Genomic DNA, 21,208 nt, shown 5'->3' on the forward strand with positions numbered 1-21,208 from the left:
CGTGCTTTTCACGTGCGGGCGTACTGTGGAGGAGGGCTTCTTCTGTGGTGGTGCCTGAGCTTCCTGAGCTTGGAGCTGCTCACCAACATGATCTCGATGGACCATCCTCCTTCTTCTCCCTTGCCCTTGACTCCTCCAAAGGATCCCTTTTTTGCCCACAGCGACTCGCCTGCCATTGGTGCCATTGTCGCCAGTAACACCCTCATCAACTCCATTTCCTCTGCCAATGCCACCTCTGCGCCTGATCTCAATCGTGCCTCCATTCCCTCTCTCAGCAGCAGTCCCATTATCATTCCTGCAAAGGCAAAGGGAAGGAAACGATCCTCTTCAAAGTCAAGGAAAAACTACTCTTCTGCTTCCCAGGTTTTGAACAACATGGGTTCGTTAAATCCCTTGAATCAGCTTTCCAACGATCTCGCTTCAACTGCCCTCAAGGCTTCTGCTGCCTCCGATTCTTTGGACACCTTTCCAAAATCTGCTACTGCCTCAACTAGATCTACCACTTCAACCACTCCATTGCCAACCCAAAAAAAAAATATAGCTTCTCTTCCACTACCAAAGACACCACCAAGAACAACCGATCCTAATCTTGCTACTACTAATGCTACCACTACCACCACCACCACCAACAACAACAACAACAATAACAATAACACTAAAAATAATAGCAACCCATCCATTCCTCCTACTTCCTCCCTCCTTGCTCCAATAAATGATTTGAAATCTCTTTCAAGATCTCAATATCAATATAATATCATACTATCCTCTTTAAATGACTCCTTTGAAAAAAAATCTTTAATGATTCCTTTTTATCCTGAAACTCTCAAGCTTGGTAGACCCGCTGGAATTAAAGTTAAACCCACTCAAACTAATGGCTATTTTGATTCAAGGGTACTATCTAGAAATCATGCTCAACTATATGCTGAAAAATCATCTGGAAAGATTTTCATTAAAGATCTAGGCTCTTCTAATGGTACTTTTGTAAATCAAAACAAAATTTCCACTGATCATAATTTATCCCCCTGTGAAATCAAAGTAGGTGATCAAATAGATTTAGGTTTTGATATTGAGACTCATTTAAATCACAGAAAGATATCTGCTAAAGTAGAATCCTTAACCTTAATTCCTCTTTTGTCTAATTCCGAATCTTTAAATTCAAACATAATAGTTAATCAAAATTCTTCCTCTTCTTCCTCCTCAATTAATAACGATCCCTCTCAAACTTCTAATTTTAATTCAAATAATAAAAATTTCAATAATAATGATCCAAACAACAATAAAAGTAACAATAAAAATATTAACAACAATAACAATAATCTTTTCAATGTTAATTCTCCAAACGATTTATTTCAAAACTCAATTTTAAACAACGCTTTTGATTCTGCTTTATTCGGTGACATCTTACCCGCTTATGAAGATAACGCAATCAATTTTAAAAATGAATTAATGACTGGCTTATCCATTAACTCAAATTTATCAACCTCATCAACTTTGGAATACCAAATAAGAACTTTAATTAATGAGATACACTTAATAAAAGTGTCCAATTTAAAATTAAAATCTGTTGAAAATTTCCTAATTCACTACAAAAAAAATTTATCCTCTTTCCAAAAAAAAAAAGATGAATTAAACAATAAAAACTTGAGAAATGCTGAAAATAAAATATTTAAAAAGCTTGAAAAAAATTTTCAAGAAAACTATCAAGAAAAATTCCTGAAAATTTCAAAGGATTTACAATCTAAAGATAATATAATCAATAATTTAAAATTCAAAATAAGTGATGACTTAAAATCAGTTAACAATTTAAATGATTCAATCCGTTTTTTAAATAATAAAATTGTTGTCTTAAATAATGACTTATCTACCAAATCTCAATCTATAAACGAACTTCAAGTTTTATTGAAAAATTACAACATCTTAAAAGCTGATAACGATAAATTACTGAAAGAAAATGAAGAACTAACTGACTTGAAAAAATTTAAACGAGAATTCGAACTTGAAAAAAAACTGAAAATTTATATCGATCAAGAAATTCAAACAGACGATTTAAATATTTCTAATCAATTCAATGATAATAAAGTTAATAATAAAAATGATAATCAGAATCATAATTTTTCTGGAGTTATTAGCACTGTCAATTCTCCTCTTGTTGCTTCTTTTACTGATACTACTAATACAAATAACACTAAAGATGTTATTATTTCTGACAATTATAACACTGATTCTAAAGCAGAAATTTCAAACAGTAAAAAAATTATTACTGATAATCAAGAAAAATGTTCTAGAATTGACGTCTTGTGTTATGCCTCAGACAGTGACTCGATTTTATCCGAAGATTCTCAAGATGATTCTTTTTCTCGTATAAAGCGTAATTCTATCAAGATACCGATATCTATTGTGCCAAGTGTTTCAATCAACGAGCTTCAATATCATCATCGCCATTATCAAAACCAAGATCAAAACCAAGATCAACATTATAATCAAGATTATAATCAAAATCAAAATAAAGACCCTCCTTTTAGTAAAGTGGAGAAAAAAACAAGTCTTTTAAAATCTGAGAAAAAATTTTCAAATTTAGATATGGATTCTAGAGATGACATTTTAAAACTTATACAAGATTCTAATTCAGATAATGAGCGATCTTTTGATGATTTAGTTGATAAAGATGGTCAAAATAGTGAAAAAAATGGCAAAGAAAGTAAATTTTTTTTTGATAAAGATTTAGATTTAGATACAGCTCCGGAAACTTCAATACTTAAAAATGAATCTGATGGTGTAAGCGATGATAATATTAGTAAAGAACAATTAAAGAAAAAGTTGGATGAACAAATAACATTAAATGAAAAACTAAAACTAAAGTTAATGCAATTGGAAAACAGTTATGATAATTTAAGTACGAACTACACTAAGATTAATATAGCTAACAAAAATATTAAAAAAGAAATCTCTGATACTCAAGTCACAAATAGAAAACTAAATTTAATTATTGAAAACCTAAACATGAAATTAGATGAGTCAAAATTAGAGATGAAAATATTATTTGATAATCAGAAACAAGAAAAAAAAAAATTATCCCATAAAGAAGTTGAATTAAATACATTAGAAAGACAGTTGATGGAGAAAATAGAAGAACAAGAAAAAATAGTCAATGAAAGAGTTATGGAGGCTATAAATGACTTTCAAAAAGTAAACCACCACGGTGCAAATAATAGTGACCATAGTAATAATAGTGATAGTGATCAGAGTTTAATAAAAGAATCGAATAATGATTATATCTGCGATGATTTTGATTTTGATAACAATCTCAAAGAACCAGAAAATACTGAAAATAATGTATGTGAACTTGAAACTGTTTCCACCGCAGAAGCCAACCTTTACCTCCCATCCTTTTATAATAAAGTTAGTGAAATTAAAAACAATTTTTTTAATCTCAGTATATTAAATAACCCTGACGCCAAAAATGGTATTGATGAATATCCTGATATTGAAGAATCAAGTGAGTCGGAAGTTGAAGTGATAGGGAGTAGTTTCAAGTCTAGCAAAGGAAACTCAAAAGAGCTTGAAGTTAATAAAATTGGAAACGGAAATGAAAAAATTAAGATTGAGCAAAAAAAAAAAATAATCGACAATAAAAATTTGCTGAAAAACATTATTTCCAAAAAGGAAAATCGAAATGTGAATAATTTTTTTATGAATTTAAGTGCTATGGGAATTATTGTGGGTGTCGTTATTGTATTAATAAGTAAAGACAAAGTTTAAACTTTTATTGTGCCATTATTTTTCAATTCAGTTTCTTTTTAATTATTTTTATTGTTAAACCATTCAGTTCAGTTGTTTGAATATCTTTATTTAATCTGTTATTTCATACTCATTCCCTAATTTGATTTTATCTATTGAATGAAGTCTATAATCCGTTTTTTCAGCTCACTTATTTCTTAATTGATAACTTGGTTGTTTAATTTTGCAATACTGGTTTTATATCTCGAATAGATATTTGACTGCTCATTTATAATATATGCTGAACAGGTCTACTTTCAATTTTTCATCAAACCAAAAAATTTTGCTCAAATTGCTTTTGACAGTGGATTTGTTGCAAAACCAGTGCCATGGAGCACTAAGCACGTGTTGCATTCAATTTCATTGGCTGAAATGACTGAAATCACCCAGCTGAATGGTTTTCTGTTTCTCTGCATAATACTGCCTGATAACGCACAATGTACATCTTCACTATTTTAAGCCTGGAAGGGAGTGAAAAGCAGGGCTGTCGAAGATAAAGAAATTGATAAGAGCCAACAATACCAACACCAACAATCATTAACAGCTTTTGGAACTTCCAAATTCTTAGCAAAAATATAACAGTTAAAGAAATAAAAACAAGAAAGGTAATAAAATAAATAATGAATCTCCCAATAAACCTAAAACAATACAAACACACACAAACAAAACTGTTAATTACCAAAATAAAAGGCAGAAGACGCTAAAAAAACTCTTTAGGTAACTGAAACTCTTCAAAGTCATTACTCTCTATTGACTTGCACCGATTTTGATTAGACTGTCCATACTTAAACAATAAATTATATGGTAGCGGTTTTCCAAAGCCCCATTCTGGTAATATTAAACCAGTTTCTTTTACTCTATAATTTCCTTCAGTAACATAATTATTGATATCAATTGTAATCATCATTCCTTTTTTCTTGATAGTTTCATTCATGTTTTTTTGAGCAATATCATTTTCAACTTTATCCATAATAATTTTGTCACTTTGTTGTTCTTGACCTACATCTTTATCAAAATTACTTTTTAAATACGAGTTCTTATAACGTATTGCCTTATTTGACAATTCATTAATATTATAGTCAATTTTAGAAAGTTGCCTCAATCTAGAGGTTTTATTTTTATTTTTTTCTGAAATTCCTTTTTTATCATCTTCTGTTGTATCAAGTGATGTCTCATTACCAAAACAATTTTCCCCTATTATTGGCTTCATTTTTTTTATCACTTTCTCTGTATGTGTTATAGAATCGGTCCTAACTGTATTCTCATTTCTCTTTCTTTTAGTAATATAGATTGAAAATTTAGCAGGATCTCCTTTTTCTTTGTCAATGTAATCTTTTAATTTCTGCTCTGTGCTTTGAAGTTTATAATCATAAGGTCGAAAATATAATTCTTTTTCTTTTGGATTAGTGAAAAAGGAAACAAATATTGATTTGTATTCTTTTCTATCTTGTTCAAGCAATAATTTTCTATTTCTAATCTTAGTAGATTTTTTTGACATAATTCTCTTTTCTTTTTGTTTTTTGACTTTCACTTTATAAAAAGATGTTTTCTTTAGATCTTCAATTTGAGATTTTCTTTCTCTCAAATGACGATTTGAATTTTTTGAAACTTTTTTAGTGCTCGCCATCTCGTCAACTTTTATATCATTAGAACCTAATATATTATTTTTTTCATCCAAATATTTTGCCAAAAGTGAATTGTCGGAATTTTTCTTTTTCTTTATTTTTAACTCGTTTTTATTATTTAGAGTTGAAGTTATTTCTCCGGTTTTTTGATTAGAAATAAGTTCATCTTTCAAAATTAATTTATTCTTTAAAGAAATATGTTGGTTTTCAATAAGAGCTTTATCACTACCAGATTCATAAATATAATCTGACCCGTTAATCTTAGGAAAGTCTGATAAACAATTATCAGGATTAGTAGTTTTTTGTTTTTCAAACAATAAGCCATTTTTGAAAAACTCATTTTTAGGGTCTAAAGATGATTTATTTTCATCCTTATTCAAATTATCATCAGAATTATTGGGAGTTGTAAATTTAAAAAACTCATTCAAGTTATATATTTTTAAGCCTGACCTTATGTTGTACATTAACAATAACAGTGTGCTATCATTATTTACAAAAAATTTAATTGGCTTAAAATTTTTCCAAATTTTATTATGTTCTTCCTTTTCATTAACAAAAGTTCCCTTTCCAACTCCAAATTCACTAAATTTTTTAAATTTACTTTGAAATTTTTTTTTTCTTTTTTCTCTTATTTCATCAACAGTCATAAAATTTTCTTCTTGATCTGAATAATAAGAATCTAACAATTCTTTTTCCAAATTTAATCTATTACGATTTTGAATATGTTTTTTAGTTAAGATTTCAGATCCAGTCACATTACTTAAATCATCTATATCATCTAGATCACTTGAATCACTTTCAGAATCAGATATAAAAATTGATAATTCTTCATAAAGTTTATCTGAAACAATTGGATTTGAAGAGCTAAAAGATGCAGTGTTTCCGTTAACCTTGTGTCTAATTTTATTTTGAAATTTCTGAAGAAAGTGTTTTAGTTGTCGATTATTTTGAAAATGATTGCCTTCTAGACTATTTTTAAGCCTTTTATAGTGGTCGAAACTTTCATTGCTTCTCTCATTCTGATAAGTGATATTTGAAAATAGATTTCTAATAAGCTCACTTCTATCTTGGGTCTTTGATAATTCTTTTTTACAGTTATAAATAATAAGTTGATTTTTAAAAGACCAGATTTTAAAAAACCTTAAAATTCTAAATAGTTCATATAATGATAGAATTATTAGTAAAAATAAATAGTTAAGATTTTTCAAAGAAGTGATTGTTGGTGATTTAACAGAGTTAGTGGCATCTTTATTGTTGTTTGGACAGGGCATCAAAATCGAATGAGGGTTGATATAAGTAATTTTAGACAAAATTTTAAGTATTGATTTATCCTTAGTAGTTAATGTGGCAGGAAAACTGATGTCTGTTTTAGTTTCAAAAGTCTCAAAAGTTTCAAAAATGTTGTTACTTAACATATTCTTAAAGTTATTAAAACTATTAAAAGTCAATGAAGCATAAGAATTAAAATTTGGCTCTGAGTTTTGTGAAGAAAAATTTGGTGAGTCATCAAAGTTTTTACCATAATCAAAATTACTTGGAATAAAATTACAATTGCCTTGTATTTCCTTTACCAAAAGAGAATCAAGATTAAGATCTGTGTTTTTTCTGAGAAAACCATAATTTTGAAGTTCTGGATACCCAAACTGAGTGTTTAAAAATTTTTTCATAGATTTGAAATTGCTGGAGTCTGTTTTCAAATTTAATGGTGTTGAAGAATACGCATTATTTGCAGAATCAATATTTAATAAATTATTATTTAAAGAGATCAAATTTTTTGATTGATTTGATTTTATATTTAATTTATTAATAAAATTAAAGATATTAACAAGAACTTGACTTTTGGAAAAACCCATCAAGTTTTTATTAAAATTTAGATTTAGAATATTATTTAGATAACTGACTATTATGGATGATGAAGTTGGAGCTAACGAGGTGTTGATCTGATTTGTCATTCGTGTACGTAATCTTCTAGTTTCTTTTCCAATTGAATCAGCATCAGTAGAATTTGGGCGATCGGTTTCAAAATTATTTGTTTGTGCTAAAGAAGTGTTATTAACAAGTAAAGAAAGTAAAGAATCAAAAAAGGATTTCAGTTCATCTATGTCGTTAAGAAACTTCAATTTATCTAAGTTATTATATCTTTTCTCTGATTTCTCGGAAGCTTTATGAAATTTGAGATACATTGAATCATTAAGAGGATCATTTTTGAATAATTGTAAATACTTCTTTTTAAGATGATTAAGATGAAGAACGTTTATGTTTATGTTCAATTTTTGATCATCATAATTTTTTATATTCAAAGTTCTTTTTCGTAAATTATGTCCATGATGTTTATTTTTTGTAGAAAAATCTTGAGCAAAACAATGCAGAATATTTATTTTTTCGTTTTTATTGGATATATTTTTCACAGTGATATTTTTTTTTTTCTGCAATACATTTACATCATATTCATTGATAAGTTCAGAAGGTTGAGATATTGGCAAGAGTGACTTCTCATTATCATCAAGACTACAATCACATAGATTAATCAAAATATTGTTATTATCTGGATTGTTATTTTGTTTGAGAGAATCGTTTAATTCATTGTCTAAAGATGAAATAGAAATCAAGTCGTCAGATTCATCAATAAAAAATAAGTTATCGAAGTATTCATCATTCAGAATAAGCAATTTCGTTTCATTGATTAACTGAAAATTATAATTGTCATTGTCATTGTCATTGTTATAGTAAGTTTTAATTAATTTTCTATCAAAATTGAAAATATAATCTTCCTCTTTTTGAAATGAATTTGATTTATTGTCGGCTGTATATTCAATTAGAGTTGTTTCCAATGATTTGTCAATATTTCTAGACTTTCTCTTAAGAATACAACGATTTTTAATGATTTTTTCACCAAATTCTTGAGGCAAACTTGATTCGGATAGAATTTCTTGATTGTGAATTGATTTTGAAGGATGGCTACTGGTGTTATGTGAAGTCAAATGCTCGTCACTTGGTGGAGTAGCGATAAATGGCTTACTATTGGTATATCGATTTGGACCTAGTGAGTTTTTTTCGGAATGAACAGCATCTTTAGCAGATGGTGTATGGAATGACAGAACCAGAACAGAATGGTTCATGGCTTTTGGATCCAGTGGAGTCGAGAAGCAGTTGCAAAGTAGTTGAGAAGTGGATCAAAGATGAGAATTTGCGATTGCTGTGAATTCTGGTGTAGAAAGTGTCATCTGACCTGAGGCCCGAGAAGCAGGAAACGAAAGAAAGCAGAAGAAGCTACAGGGCAAACAAAAAAGAAGGTGGAAGAATAGAATACAAGGCCCAATACTGATGCTATATATGATAAAACCAAAGAAATTCTAGATAGATTCCCCAGATTGTGACAAGCTCTACGTAGGCAAACCTGACGAGTCTTTTTTTGATCTGTTTGTTTTTACTATTTTCATTGTCGTCTTTGAGATAACCAGACAGGATTTTAGAGGAGTTGTTTGTGGAAAATTTGTGATAATAATCATCGTAACCTTCTTTTCTTTTGTCAAACTTGTTTCTAAGTTGAAGAAAGCAGTCCAACCAAGTTAGAGGACTGAAGATGGCTGGAAAAAAAGAGATTAGAAATATATAGATGATTGAACTAAGAAATATAGTTATGTAGGAAAAAAGCATTGTATAAGGGGGGTCCATTAGACATATATTTGATTGAAAAGTCTCTCTTTGATGGGCTCTCGGGTAATCAACTTGAGCAAGATCATTTGAAAGTGATAACATTTGGAAAGCGGGATATTTAATACCCATGTTCATAGAAAAGGATTTAACAGTTATTTCCTTTGTCTTTTTTCCACTGATTGGATTTGTATGGGTAATTTCACAATAATCGTGGTCATCGCCAGAGAGAATGAGATCGGGTTTGATTTGATTTAACAATTGATTAGATAGCTCGTAGGATAAAACGGTTTGAAAATCAATGCCATTGACCAAAGGAAATGGGTTTTTGCTTTCTCTTGGACCATTGCACTTTAATTTATTGGGATCTCTGAAAAATGGAACATGGGTTAGCAAAATATTTGGATAATTATTGTTATTAAAATAAGGATTTGAAGGCAAGTAATGATTTATAAACTCAAGAGAATTGTTGTTGAGGCCTGATTGCGACTGTTGATTTGATAAAGAAATGGTATCTAATGTGATTATGGAATGATTTCCTATGAGATTTAAAGAATTTGATTCACCAAAAAAAACTTGAAAACGATCATTAAGAGTTTTATTCATTGTTGTGTCCCAGCCAATATCATGATTTCCAGGCAAGTTTTGATAAATGTTGGCACTTCTTTCAATGTATTTTTTTGAAAAAATTGAATTGTATCTTGTATATTCTTGAAACCATTTTTCATCATTAAACCACTCTCTACCTCCATCGAATAAGTCACCTAGAAATATAAGAGAATCAGGCTGCAAAACTTGATTTAACAATTTGAAATTTTTTCTCATATAATTGTCAGAAATAATTCTGGTGATATATTGAAGAAGATACGGCCTATCAGGATAAGTATGGTCATCAACAATTTGAGGATCAGCTATGACGACAACTTTATGGTTATCCCAATTATCCCAGTAATCCCATTTTTGACAAATTTTCAAATAGTTGTAAGGCTGGACAGATTCAAAATAATTAATTGTGAAAAAAAAAAGCAACCAAATAAAGAAGATGTGGTGAAAAGATTTGGAGATGGTGGAAAAAACATTGACAATGTTTGATTTTGAGGCTAAATATGAACCATCGTGGGTCTTGTGAGAGAAGACATTGTGACTGTCGTGGTTATTGGGGAACTTTTGGGGGTGAGAAGAGAACTGAGCAGCTGAGTGGGAAGCAAGTGGATCAGCATACAAGGGAAGAGCCCCGGTGTTTGTTCTTTTCCTCAAGGGTTTGAGATTCATTTGGTGGATAAGAGCACAACAGTAAAGAGCCTGGAAATACAGCAGGAGAAAAAGGGCAGAGGTGCCAGCTACAAACACCTGTCGCCAGCGTTGGCAGCGCACCGATGCTGTCACCGCGCCTCGACAGGCAGGTGCAGCTGCGTGTGCTGCGTGCTCTGGCACACGTGCCTTTGGCGCTGCGCGTGCGTCACGGGCCGGAGCCCTGGAGCCCTAAGGGCTTTTGTACACGTGCTCGTAGTGTGGATCAAAACCGGCGGGCGCACCAAGAGCTGTTGCATCCCCAGCAGGCCGAGATGGAAGAGCTACGTCGTTGCATAGTGCTGTGCCAGGCCTGTCTCCAGACTGTTCTCTCCAGCGTGGAGAAGAAGCCGTTGCTTTTTCTGGACACCCCAGAACCTCTCGTCCAGGCCTTGAAGTTGCTCAGAATCTCCACTGTCAAAGTCGCCATTCTTTTCAAATTGCCCTTTAATCAAGATGATAACTTGCTTCCTGCCTTGAAGGAAATCACTGCTCTTTCTGAGTTGGCAAACGCAAATGTCTTGCCTCTTGTATCTCAAATATATTTTGAGCCACACAACTACAGCCATCTTGCGCTTTCCAGGCTTTTCACCGCCAAAATTTTATCTGGTTTATTTGCTCTTTTTTCCTCCATTTCTAGATTGATGGATGAGTTTTTATCCATCTTGTCCCTCATTGACCAGCATCCACAAAAAAATTCTCAAAATCAAAATCTTTCTAATAACCGATTAATTTCATCTGCAAATGTTTTAAATAACATTGATTCTTTAATCAAAACCCTTGAAGATGGTGAAACAATCTTGTTTTCACTGACTTTATCTTCTTCTTTAAATATGATTAATGACGCAATAGACGACTATGATGAATGGACTCAAAATCCACAGCAATTAGATGATCCCTTTGGCTTACAATCTAATATCCATGTTGACCACAAAAATCTCAATCAGTTGGTTGAATTGAGTGCAAAAATCTATATTCCAAAGGTAAAATTAATTAAATTATTGTTATCATTATCAATTAAAAAATTATTGTCAACACCTCTTTTCAAACAAATAAGTGATGACTTATTTTTCAAAATAAACCAATTAAATCTCTTGATTGACGATTTAGTTTCCTCAATATTGATGAACAACGATATTCTCTACATCCAAAATAATCCCATGAAACAAATTGATTCAACTATAATCCTCCTAATAGATGATTTGAAAAAAACATATAAAGATGATCCAAATAAGTTGAAATGGTTTGATAATTGGTTATCTAAATATTCTGCTCTTTAATAATAGTATTAGCAGTAGTAGTAGTAGTAGTAGTAGTAGTTGTTGTTGTTGTTGTTGTTGTTGTTGTTTTCCTTTATATAATTTTATAATTTTATATTTTTATCTAATCTCCATTTATATAGAGATTAATTGACAATACATCATCACAAAATTTAAATTATCCAGCATAAACTTTAATAATCATTCCTATTATCACTATTTGAAACCTTATAAGAAAAAACAAAATTGTGTTCGGCATATTACCTTTTTTTATCTATTTTATCTATTTATTTTTTATTTCTTCATTTATTATTTGTTTTTATCTATTCATTTTAATTAATATCTATATAGATCCATGTTGATCTATTTTGATCTCTTCTTTGTTGTATTCATTAATAAAACAAATTACATTTCAAGTTTATCAAAGTTTTAAAACAACTGTACACAATATAAATTTTAAAGTTTACTTCATTTTTAATTGGATGTACTGATAACAAATCACTTGTTTTAAAACACTTGTTTTAATGGTTTCAATCATAAATTATATTGTTTTTTTTAATTTTTTTAATTTTTTAATCATTTAATATTTAATTTAATCTATTACACCACTTACAACAATTAAAATAGAATGGCAATTTACTTAATAAATAATTTTAGAAATAAATTCCAACTTCTTTCTTTAATAATGTGTATTTTCTTAATTTATTCTTCATTTTTATTCTTCCAAACTTATATAAAATGTATAAAAGTTATTCAATTTTATCAATTTTATCAAAAATAATCGTCTAGTAAAGGAAAACAAATAATCCTTAATTTCTCATCAATAATAATCTATTAATAACAGTTGAATATTAAATTATCCCAAAATCATTCCGTTCAATCATATCACCTCGTAATTCTATTTTATTTTCAAAATTTTTTAGCAAATATTCAAAAAACTACAGAGATAATCAATAAATAATATAATGAATAAAACAACTACAAAATTTAATCAAAATATGAAAAAACCAGAATATGGCACCTGGACTTGCACTTACTGTTTAAAACCCAATAGTTATATCGTCAAAAATAATGGTCAGAATCAAACAATAAAGCTTTTTGTTTGTAATAGCTGCGGTCAGTTTTCAGCTGTTGTAGCTTGATGTACTTAACATCAGTTTTTCAATATATATATAAAAAAATGGACTCTTGATTTATACTTTTAATGTGGTAGTTTTTTTTTTAGGTGCTTATTATGCTTTGTTTTGTGTTGAATCTAATAAATCTTATTTTCATTCTTTTCTTCGGTTTTTTGAAATTCCCGGTACTATGATTTAACAACTTATGTGTTTGCTTTTGTTTAAAACCCTTTTCTATTTATTCACAATTCTGAGTTTTGAATCCATCTCTCTATGATGTTTCATCAGTTTCAAAAGTTTTATATACTGTTTTAGATAATTGAAGGATTCACTTCTAAAACAAAACTCGAAAAATTTCTTTTTGTGTAGAGCGATCATCATAATGTATGCATAATGCATGCATTTTGCGTTTATATGCAGACAGACATCATTTACATGCACTTCCTAATTAGGCATACTGTTCATTTATAAGCAATAATCTTCTTATTATCCTCAAAATTTCATAGCTAATCGACTTTAGCAATTTTCAAGCTTTACAGCATGAAAGTTGCTGGATTTTTTATTTTCTTGCGTTTTTATATAATGCTATATACAAAAAAAAATCAATATAGAAGCAAATTTTGTTTTCCTTTCAGACTTGAAAACTAATTTTTACGTTGTTACAGATTGTTTTTTCAACATTTACTAAAACAACTCGTTTTAATAGTATTAAAAACAAAATTATTAATTTAAATTTTCTATTCTATTCTATTCTATTCAAAAATGAAAGTTCTTACTAGGGATTTACCTAACTCATTTAGTGAATTTGCATTTGGATGGTATCAAAAATCTCAAAACGAGACTTGCTTCTCCAATACCACAAAAAAAGAGAAACAAAAAAACTTTGATGAAAATTCCAATATAACCCACTCAATACACTCAGAGCTAGAAAACCAGAATCCTCAAACTAAAAAAAACAGCATATGGGCCGTTTTAAGCTCTGGAGCTGGATTATTTTCAGATGGATACATTAATAATTCTATGAGCACTACATCCACCTGTTTAGCATTGTTATATAATGAGAAATATACAAACTCTAGTGCCATGAACAACGTTGCATCAATAGTGTTTGCGGGCACAGTTCTTGGTCAATTAATCTTTGGTTATATTTCCGATAAAGTCTCAAGAAAATCTGGTATGCTAATGGCATCTGCAGGTTTAACTGTTTTTTCTATTTTGTGCTCAGCATCTTGGGGAAAAAATAAGAATGATGTTCATGGTATGCTTATTGCTTTGACAGTTTATCGTTTTATTCTCGGGTTTTTTTTAGGTGCTGAGTATCCATGTGGCTCGGTTAGTGCAGCAGAAGCATCTAGCTGTTTACCTAGAAGACACAGAAACAGATATTTTTGCATGTTCACAAACTTTTGTATTGATTGTGGATTTTTGACTGCCTCAATTGTTCCCATGATACTTTTATCTATTTTTACGCCTAATAACTTAACACCTGTTTGGAGAATAACTCTTGGTTTTGGTGCAATTCCACCATTGGCATTATTTTTTATGAGAGTCAATTTTAATGATGATGAATCATTTCAAAAATTGAGGTTCAAAAAAACCTCTATTCCGTATTTTTTGTTCATTAAATTTTACTGGTTCAGATTATTTATCGTTAGTTTAGTTTGGTTTATTTATAATTTTAGTGTTTATGCATTTGGTATCTATGCTACTTTTATAATCCATAAAATTACTTCGGATGGTAATTTATATAAAACATTTGGCTTCAACATTTTGCTTAATTTTTTTTATATTTTAGGTTCTTTTCCAGGGTGTTTTGTTTCTGATTATCTTGGACCAAGATTAACTTTGGTTCTTGGTGCCTTTCTACAATCTATAATTGGCTATATCATGGCTAGCTGTTATGCAAGTCTTCTTAAAAATATTGGCGCTTTTGTTTTTGTTTATGGTATGTTTTTAGCATTTGGTGAATTTGGCCCTGGCAATAATATTGGATTATTAGCTTCAAAAACTTCAGCTGCAGGTATAAGAGGAACCTACTATTCAATTGCTGCAGCAATGGGAAAAGTAGGAGCTTTTGTTGGCACATATACCTTTTCAATTATTGTTAAAAATGCTGGAGGGTATGATACAGTCAGTGGATTACAGGCCCCCTATTGGGTTGCTTCTTCATTATGTCTAGTTTCAGCTATTCTAATTCTTTTCTTTTTGCCTTCTGTTGATCCAGATGTAATGAAAGAAGAGGATAAAAATTTCTTGGAATATTTGAAAGCTAGCGGTTTTGAGATTAATCTATTAGGAGCAGATAGAAAAGAGGAAAAGCCATAATTTTCACAAAATTTGACAATGTGTAAGTTAAGTAAATGCATATATAAAATAATAAAAAAAGAGACCTGTTGAACTAAAAACAATAAAAGGTACTTGTTGACTAATTGATTTGTGAATTTAGTTTTTTTAACTATGTTTTTTTTATATTTTTTTATTAAAGACTTTCATTTTAAAATTTTGCCTTGAAAATTAAAAAATCAAAAAAAATCAGTGGTTTAAAAATTAATATGGAATGAACCAAAAAAAAAAAATGAATTATAATCTTTTAACTGGGCCACCTGGAGAATGTTTGAATCTTGCAGTTAAGACCTCAACTCCAGTTTGAGTAACTAACAAAGTGTGTTCAAACTGAGCAGTTAATCCGCCATCTTGAGTTACGGCGGTCCAATTATCAGGCCATATATCATCTTTCCATGTACCTTGAGTTATCATAGGTTCAATTGTGAATGTCATACCTGGTTTGCAAACTCCGGCAGCTTTATTTTTTGCATAGTGGAATATATCTGGCTTACAGTGAAACAAAGTCCCAACACCATGCCCAGAATAAGTCCTTACTACTTGTAGGCCATGTTTTTTAGCATATGGCTCAATAATATTGCCTATGTTTCTGATCGGAAAACCAGGTTTGATGCTTTGAATAGCTAAATCGAGACATTCTCTAGTTGACTCTATTAAATTGACAATTTTAGGATCAGATTTGGCCTTATCTCCAACATAATATGTTTCATTTAGGTCTGAGTGGAAACCATCTTTATAGAGAGATATATCTAAATTGACTATATCGCCATCTTTTAAAGGTCGTTTATCCGGTATACCATGACAAATAACTTCATTAACAGAAGTGCATACAGATTTTGGAAAATTATAATAGTTCAATGGTGAAGGATAGGCTTTTCTCTTTATTGTTTCGTTGTGGACAATTTCATCGATTTCATCTGTAGTTATACCAGGTTTGATTGCAGCGGCTGCTGCGTCCAACACTTCTCTGCCTAGTTTATTAACCGTTCTAAAAGTTTTGATTTCAGACTCACTTAAAATATGCATTTTAGAAGTTCTATCGGTCTGCTGTTCAGAAACAGGAATACCATTGGTAACATATTCTGGTTTTTTAATGGAGTCAGGAACAAATCTTCTTGGGGATAATGGATAAAAGGGTCTGAGAGCGCCTGTGAATTCATAATCTGGAAAGGGATTATAAGAATCAACACCGTTTTTAACATGAATTGCTTTATGATTCAACCAATTTCTACGAAAGCAACTTTGATCACAAAATACCGAAGTTAGATTTTGTTTGAGACAAATAGGGCATTTTAAGCTGGAGGTTGTTTCTTTTCCACAATTGGGACCACAGCAATATATTTTTTGATCAGAAGCAGACATATGGAAAATACCTAAGGATGCAAGATCAACAGTATGTTCTGGTTTAGCAGATGTTTTGGGAGATGAAAAATTTTCAGAAGGATGGTGGGAGAAGTTTTTTGGTTTGAAGGCTCCTTCACGTGAAGCTGGTGATGGAGTCACTGGGGCGGCGGTTGGCGTGCAGCAAGTGTCTTTTGGGTCAGGAACAGATGCTACTACTGGTACTACTGGTACTACTGGTATTACTGGTAGAAACTAAAGAGCATGTCGATTACTTATCTTTCCTACTACATCTGCAGTTGCTCAAATGTTCATCGCATTCCATACTGGCTTATTGGGGCCCAACTGGACCACCAGGAGGACCACCAGCCAGTGGAGCTTCTTTTAGCGCCGATTTACCAGCTTTTAATAGCTCATCACACAATAGTAAGTTACTGGCTATTCCTGTGGCACTGGTAATAGCATTTCTCAAGACCCTAAAGGAGTCCCAAACACCCTCAATCTCAGGGTCCATTGGTTCTCCTGTGTTTAAATCAATACCAACCATTCTTCTATCATCTTCATTTTCTTCGTTTTCTTCAATCTCTGCAATCTCGTCCTGACAGTCAGATAAAACATCCAATGCATCAAAACCAGCATTTACAGATAAAATCTTTGGTATGACCAATAGCGCTTCAGAAAATGCTTTCAAACCTGTTTTAGTCTTACCTTTGCAAAGTTTATTGATGTTTTTATTCAAATGATTTGAACACCCTAAAAAAAATGAGCCTGCACCAGGAATCACAACTTTATCTTTGACTGCATTTGATACAGCTCTCAACCCATCCCTAATAGCATCTTTTGTTTGATTTAAAGAATGTTGTGTCGCACCTCTAATTAATATCGAAACTGATTTAGGATTTTTCACTTTTGTAACATATGTGAATTTTTCCTCTCCAATTGTTTCTTCATAGACTAAACCAGCATATCCCAATATTTCCAGGGATAAGTCATCGACAGAATTTTGAGCTTCACCACCGCAAATTAACTGCAATCTTTCCATATTTCTTCTTTTGGCTCTTCTTAACGCTAAAATATTATGTTTAGCTAAAACATCAAGAGACATTGGATCAATTCCCTTTTGATTTATAATTACAAAAGATTTGGTAGCATCATTGCTGCAAACTTCATTTTTTAAATCAACAATTTTTTTCAATTTATTATCAACAAACCTTCTTTCACTTTGAACTAATTTGTCTCTTTGATCTGCAGATGAATAAAAAAAACTAGAATTAACTTCAGTTTTCTCATATTCTAAAGAAACATTTAAAATCAAAATAAAACAATTTTCCAAATGTTTTGGCATATCAGGATGTCTTGCACCATGGTCTAATACCAATCCTCTGATCAATTTTGTATCTTTACTTGAATACCTTTGTTGCGTCATTATTTCAATCATATGCAAATCCAAGTTTTCCACAGATAATACCGCATCAGTAACAATTGGAGTCAAAATTTCTGACAACTCTTCATTAACTTTTGTTGATAAAGAAGATCTTGCAACTTGTAACAATAGTTCCCTATTGAGAACTAGATCTGAATAATGTCGTTTTAATTTATTCAAATAATCCAACGATTCCTTTCTTGAAATCTCAAACCCATCGGTTATAATTCTGGGGTGAACACCTTCATTTATAAACCTTTCAGCTTGTTTTAATAACTCACCAACTAGCAAGACTACTGTAGTGGTGCCATCACCTGTAATTTCATCTTGAGCAGTTGCAGCACGAGCAATCATGACAGCAGTAGGATGTTGAATCTGCATTTCGGACAATAACACTTTGCCATCTTTAGTTAGTTTTATGGTTCCTGCACCATCAACCAACATTTTTAAAGTGCCCTTTGGCCCTAAATTTGAAGATAGGACATCTTGTAAGCCCTGGGCAGCAGAAGCATTAACCTTCAAAGCCTGAGCTCTTCTAATTGATTCTGCATTAGGATTCAATAATTGAATTGCTGAAGACATAATTACAAAAGGACAAGACAATTGATTGATAGTTAGTTGAGTAGCTACTCTTTAAATATAAGACGGCTTGATGTTGAAAATGAAATATTTTTTCAGATAGATGAAGATATGTGCTACCCTGGGCGGAATTGATACACTCTTGGGAATCTACCCTTTCTAAGGTGGGTAACGTGACATCTGGAAAGTGATTCGAGCTCGATGGTCGAAGAAAAAGAAAAGAATAATTTATTGTTTTCGTTTCGTCAAGCGAACGGAACTTGGTCCGACTATTTATAGCAAAACTTATCCGTATCTCGTATACGGATAGGCCATGTACGGATAGGATAAGCAATCCGCACAAAAGCTCGTTTCCCCTTGGAAATAAGCCATACTTGCTACTCTGTAGTCTTACAGTCTGTTCCTTTTAGTCACCTTTTATTATCTTAAATTGCACACTCCTATTACTCGAAAATAGGGATACATAAGAGAGAACTAATCTATATACGCTAGCTGAATTTTAATCACGTCTACCGAATCTCAACAGTCCCTCAAATTCAGCAGGTTCTATATAGATTTCAATCTTCTCAGGTTACCAACATTTTTGCTCGAAGTTCATTAAAGTTTTTCGAACAAACTGGTTTTGTTAGAATATCAGCCACATTAAATTGAGAAGCAATATATTTGAATTTCGATAACTCCATTTGCGATCGTTGCTGTAAAAACCTTAGACAGATGTCTATGTGCTTAGATCCTTCATGACTCTCAGAGCTATGAATGAAGTATATAGCAGCTTTGTTGTCAATATAAGTTACGGTAGAAATTAATTTGAACTTTAATTCAGTTAAAACCATGACAATATACATGTTCTCTTTTTCAATTTCTGCCGCCGCAAATAATTCAGCTTCGAAAGATGATAAAGCTACACTGCTCTGCCTTTTAGACAGCCAATTTATTAAGTGGTTTTTGTAATATATTAACCAACCGTATTGTGATTCTCTATCATTAATCGTTCCACCAAAGGATGCATCAGCATATGCTGTTAAATTTTGTTTATCAATGCCATTAGCTTCGTATTTCAATGACAATGTTTTGGTGTTGTAAATATAATTAATTAGGATGATTAACTGCTTCATATTATGCTGCATCGAGCTAGCAATACTTTGTGCGAGCATCAGGATTGTACATGCAATATCTGGTCGCAGACTAGTCGATAAGAAAAGCATTTTTCCAATAAATGATCTATAATAGTTATGGTCAGTTTCATTTAAAACATCTGTAACAGTTTCTTCCCTTATCTTAAAAATCGGGTATTGTATTTTTGGTAATATGACAAAATTCTGAATATCTTCTTTTGCTTTATTAAAAATATCTTCAATATAACTTTCTTGGCAAACAAAAATATCAAACTTGTTCAATTTCAAATTTTTCTTATAAGTGATATGAAGACCAGGAAATTTAGTTGCAATTCCTAGATTAGAAATCTTTAGCTTCAGTTCGAGATATGAAATGACTTTTTCTACATCGTTACTCTTGTTGCTTTTGATCAAAATGTCGTTCACATATATACCAATAATAGTTGTTAATTTTTTGTTAATTTTTTGTTAATTTTTAAAAATAAACACTGGGAGGACTCGCACATAACAAATCCCATTAAATGTAGAATAGCTTTAATATGATTATTCCACTCGAAGGATGCTTATTTCAAGCCGTAAACAGCTTTTCGAAGACAGAATACATTGTTTCTCAGTGAGTCTCTAAGTTTGTATGACTCTTTTGTGTCATAGATATTAATATTATCTGGAAGCTTAATGTAAATAGTTTCATTTAAATTTGCATTTAAAAAAGCGGTTGTGACATCGATATGTCGTGGCTTTACTTGTAATTCAACCGAAATTGCAAATAGTAATCTAACATATTCAATTCTAATGACCGGAGATGCAACCCTATATGGGTTATATGCCTCGAATGCCTTTTGCAAGTATCCCTTTGCAACTAGTCTCATTTTTAGTTTAATGATCCGATCATGATGAGAATCATACTTATAGCTCGGGACCCATTTGGTTTTAATTATTTTATTTTTTAAAATGTCATCATCCGGTTTTGAAATTTCAAGAACGCCTAATCTCATAAATGATTTTAATTCTTCATTAGTCGCGGTTTGATAAAGTTCTTTAAATTCACCACTAAGCATATTGTACGTAATAACCATAGGTTTAGATGGCAAGGGTGGGTGTTTAGTATTTAGTAACTTTAGCTTGGATTCAACAACATCTGTTTCATGAAACTTAAATGGGAGCTCTAGTCTACCTTCTGATTTGACATTGGTAGTTAAAATGATCAGGTGGAGGCTCTTATAAAATCTTTTATCACCTAATAAGCTTTGAAGTCTGGTGGTCTTTTTAATGATGCGACGACTCTTTGTCTGATTTTTGAAGGTTATCCATTTGGGATGTCTCTTAGAAGAGTTGATTTCACGGTTATTATTGTTTAATCTAATAGCTCTACTTGTTGCAATATCTTCAGCCATCGTTCTTAATGTGGGTTCGTATGGAATAACTTTCATTTCTATATCGTCAATTAATGGGTTTTTCTTATCAATGATTTCAATATCTGGTTCAGATTTATATTGGATTGGTTGCAATTTAATGATTTCATTTATTCCATCATCGGACTTAATCATTCCTCTTTTATCATTGACAGTAAAACTACTGTTATCTTGCTGTTCATTTCCAGTAGCCTTCAGATGCTTGTCAAGACTGCTTCTGCGATTTGTAGATAGACCTTCATTTTCTTTTATGTTTCCGAGGCGCCTCACGA

The 21,208-nt window shown here is 31.3% G+C and overlaps 7 protein-coding genes across 7 annotated transcripts; 3 read left to right on the forward strand and 4 right to left on the reverse strand.

Annotated features, from left to right (window-relative positions):
- Positions 1–681: 681 nt before the first annotated feature.
- On the forward strand, positions 682–1,845 carry FAR10 (Far10p; the record flags this gene model as incomplete). The annotated part of the gene is made up of 2 exons (XM_020189672.1): positions 682–1,133; positions 1,284–1,845. Coding segments are annotated over 2 exons (1,014 nt in total), but the record flags the coding sequence as incomplete, so codon positions are not given.
- A 2,632-nt stretch (positions 1,846–4,477) lies between these two features.
- ASCRUDRAFT_71516 (uncharacterized protein) lies at positions 4,478–8,521 on the reverse strand (the record flags this gene model as incomplete). The annotated part of the gene is made up of 1 exon (XM_020191956.1): positions 4,478–8,521. One exon carries the CDS (start codon positions 8,519–8,521, stop codon positions 4,478–4,480), a length of 4,044 nt encoding a protein of 1,347 aa, XP_020045865.1.
- A 457-nt stretch (positions 8,522–8,978) lies between these two features.
- Positions 8,979–10,109, reverse strand: CDC1 (putative lipid phosphatase CDC1; the record flags this gene model as incomplete). Its single annotated transcript, XM_020189771.1, has 1 exon — positions 8,979–10,109. A coding segment is annotated over one exon (1,131 nt), but the record flags the coding sequence as incomplete, so codon positions are not given.
- Positions 10,110–10,616: 507 nt separating this feature from the next.
- Positions 10,617–11,789, forward strand: ASCRUDRAFT_76944 (uncharacterized protein). Its single transcript, XM_020193673.1, has one exon. It carries the CDS (start codon positions 10,622–10,624, stop codon positions 11,624–11,626), a length of 1,005 nt encoding a protein of 334 aa, XP_020045867.1. The 5' UTR covers positions 10,617–10,621; the 3' UTR covers positions 11,627–11,789.
- Positions 11,790–13,485: 1,696 nt separating this feature from the next.
- On the forward strand, positions 13,486–15,048 carry GIT1 (Git1p; the record flags this gene model as incomplete). Its single annotated transcript, XM_020191957.1, has 1 exon — positions 13,486–15,048. One exon carries the CDS (start codon positions 13,486–13,488, stop codon positions 15,046–15,048), a length of 1,563 nt encoding a protein of 520 aa, XP_020045868.1.
- A 255-nt stretch (positions 15,049–15,303) lies between these two features.
- MAP1 (methionine aminopeptidase MAP1) lies at positions 15,304–16,428 on the reverse strand (the record flags this gene model as incomplete). The annotated part of the gene is made up of 1 exon (XM_020190763.1): positions 15,304–16,428. One exon carries the CDS (start codon positions 16,426–16,428, stop codon positions 15,304–15,306), a length of 1,125 nt encoding a protein of 374 aa, XP_020045869.1.
- A 159-nt stretch (positions 16,429–16,587) lies between these two features.
- Positions 16,588–18,608, reverse strand: CCT6 (chaperonin-containing T-complex subunit CCT6). The gene has a single exon (XM_020193674.1). It carries the CDS (start codon positions 18,410–18,412, stop codon positions 16,739–16,741), a length of 1,674 nt encoding a protein of 557 aa, XP_020045870.1. The 5' UTR covers positions 18,413–18,608; the 3' UTR covers positions 16,588–16,738.
- Positions 18,609–21,208: the final 2,600 nt, after the last annotated feature.

Source organism: Ascoidea rubescens (genome assembly GCF_001661345.1).
Source record: "Ascoidea rubescens DSM 1968 unplaced genomic scaffold ASCRUscaffold_11, whole genome shotgun sequence".
NCBI classification, from domain to species: domain Eukaryota; kingdom Fungi; phylum Ascomycota; class Saccharomycetes; order Ascoideales; family Ascoideaceae; genus Ascoidea; species Ascoidea rubescens.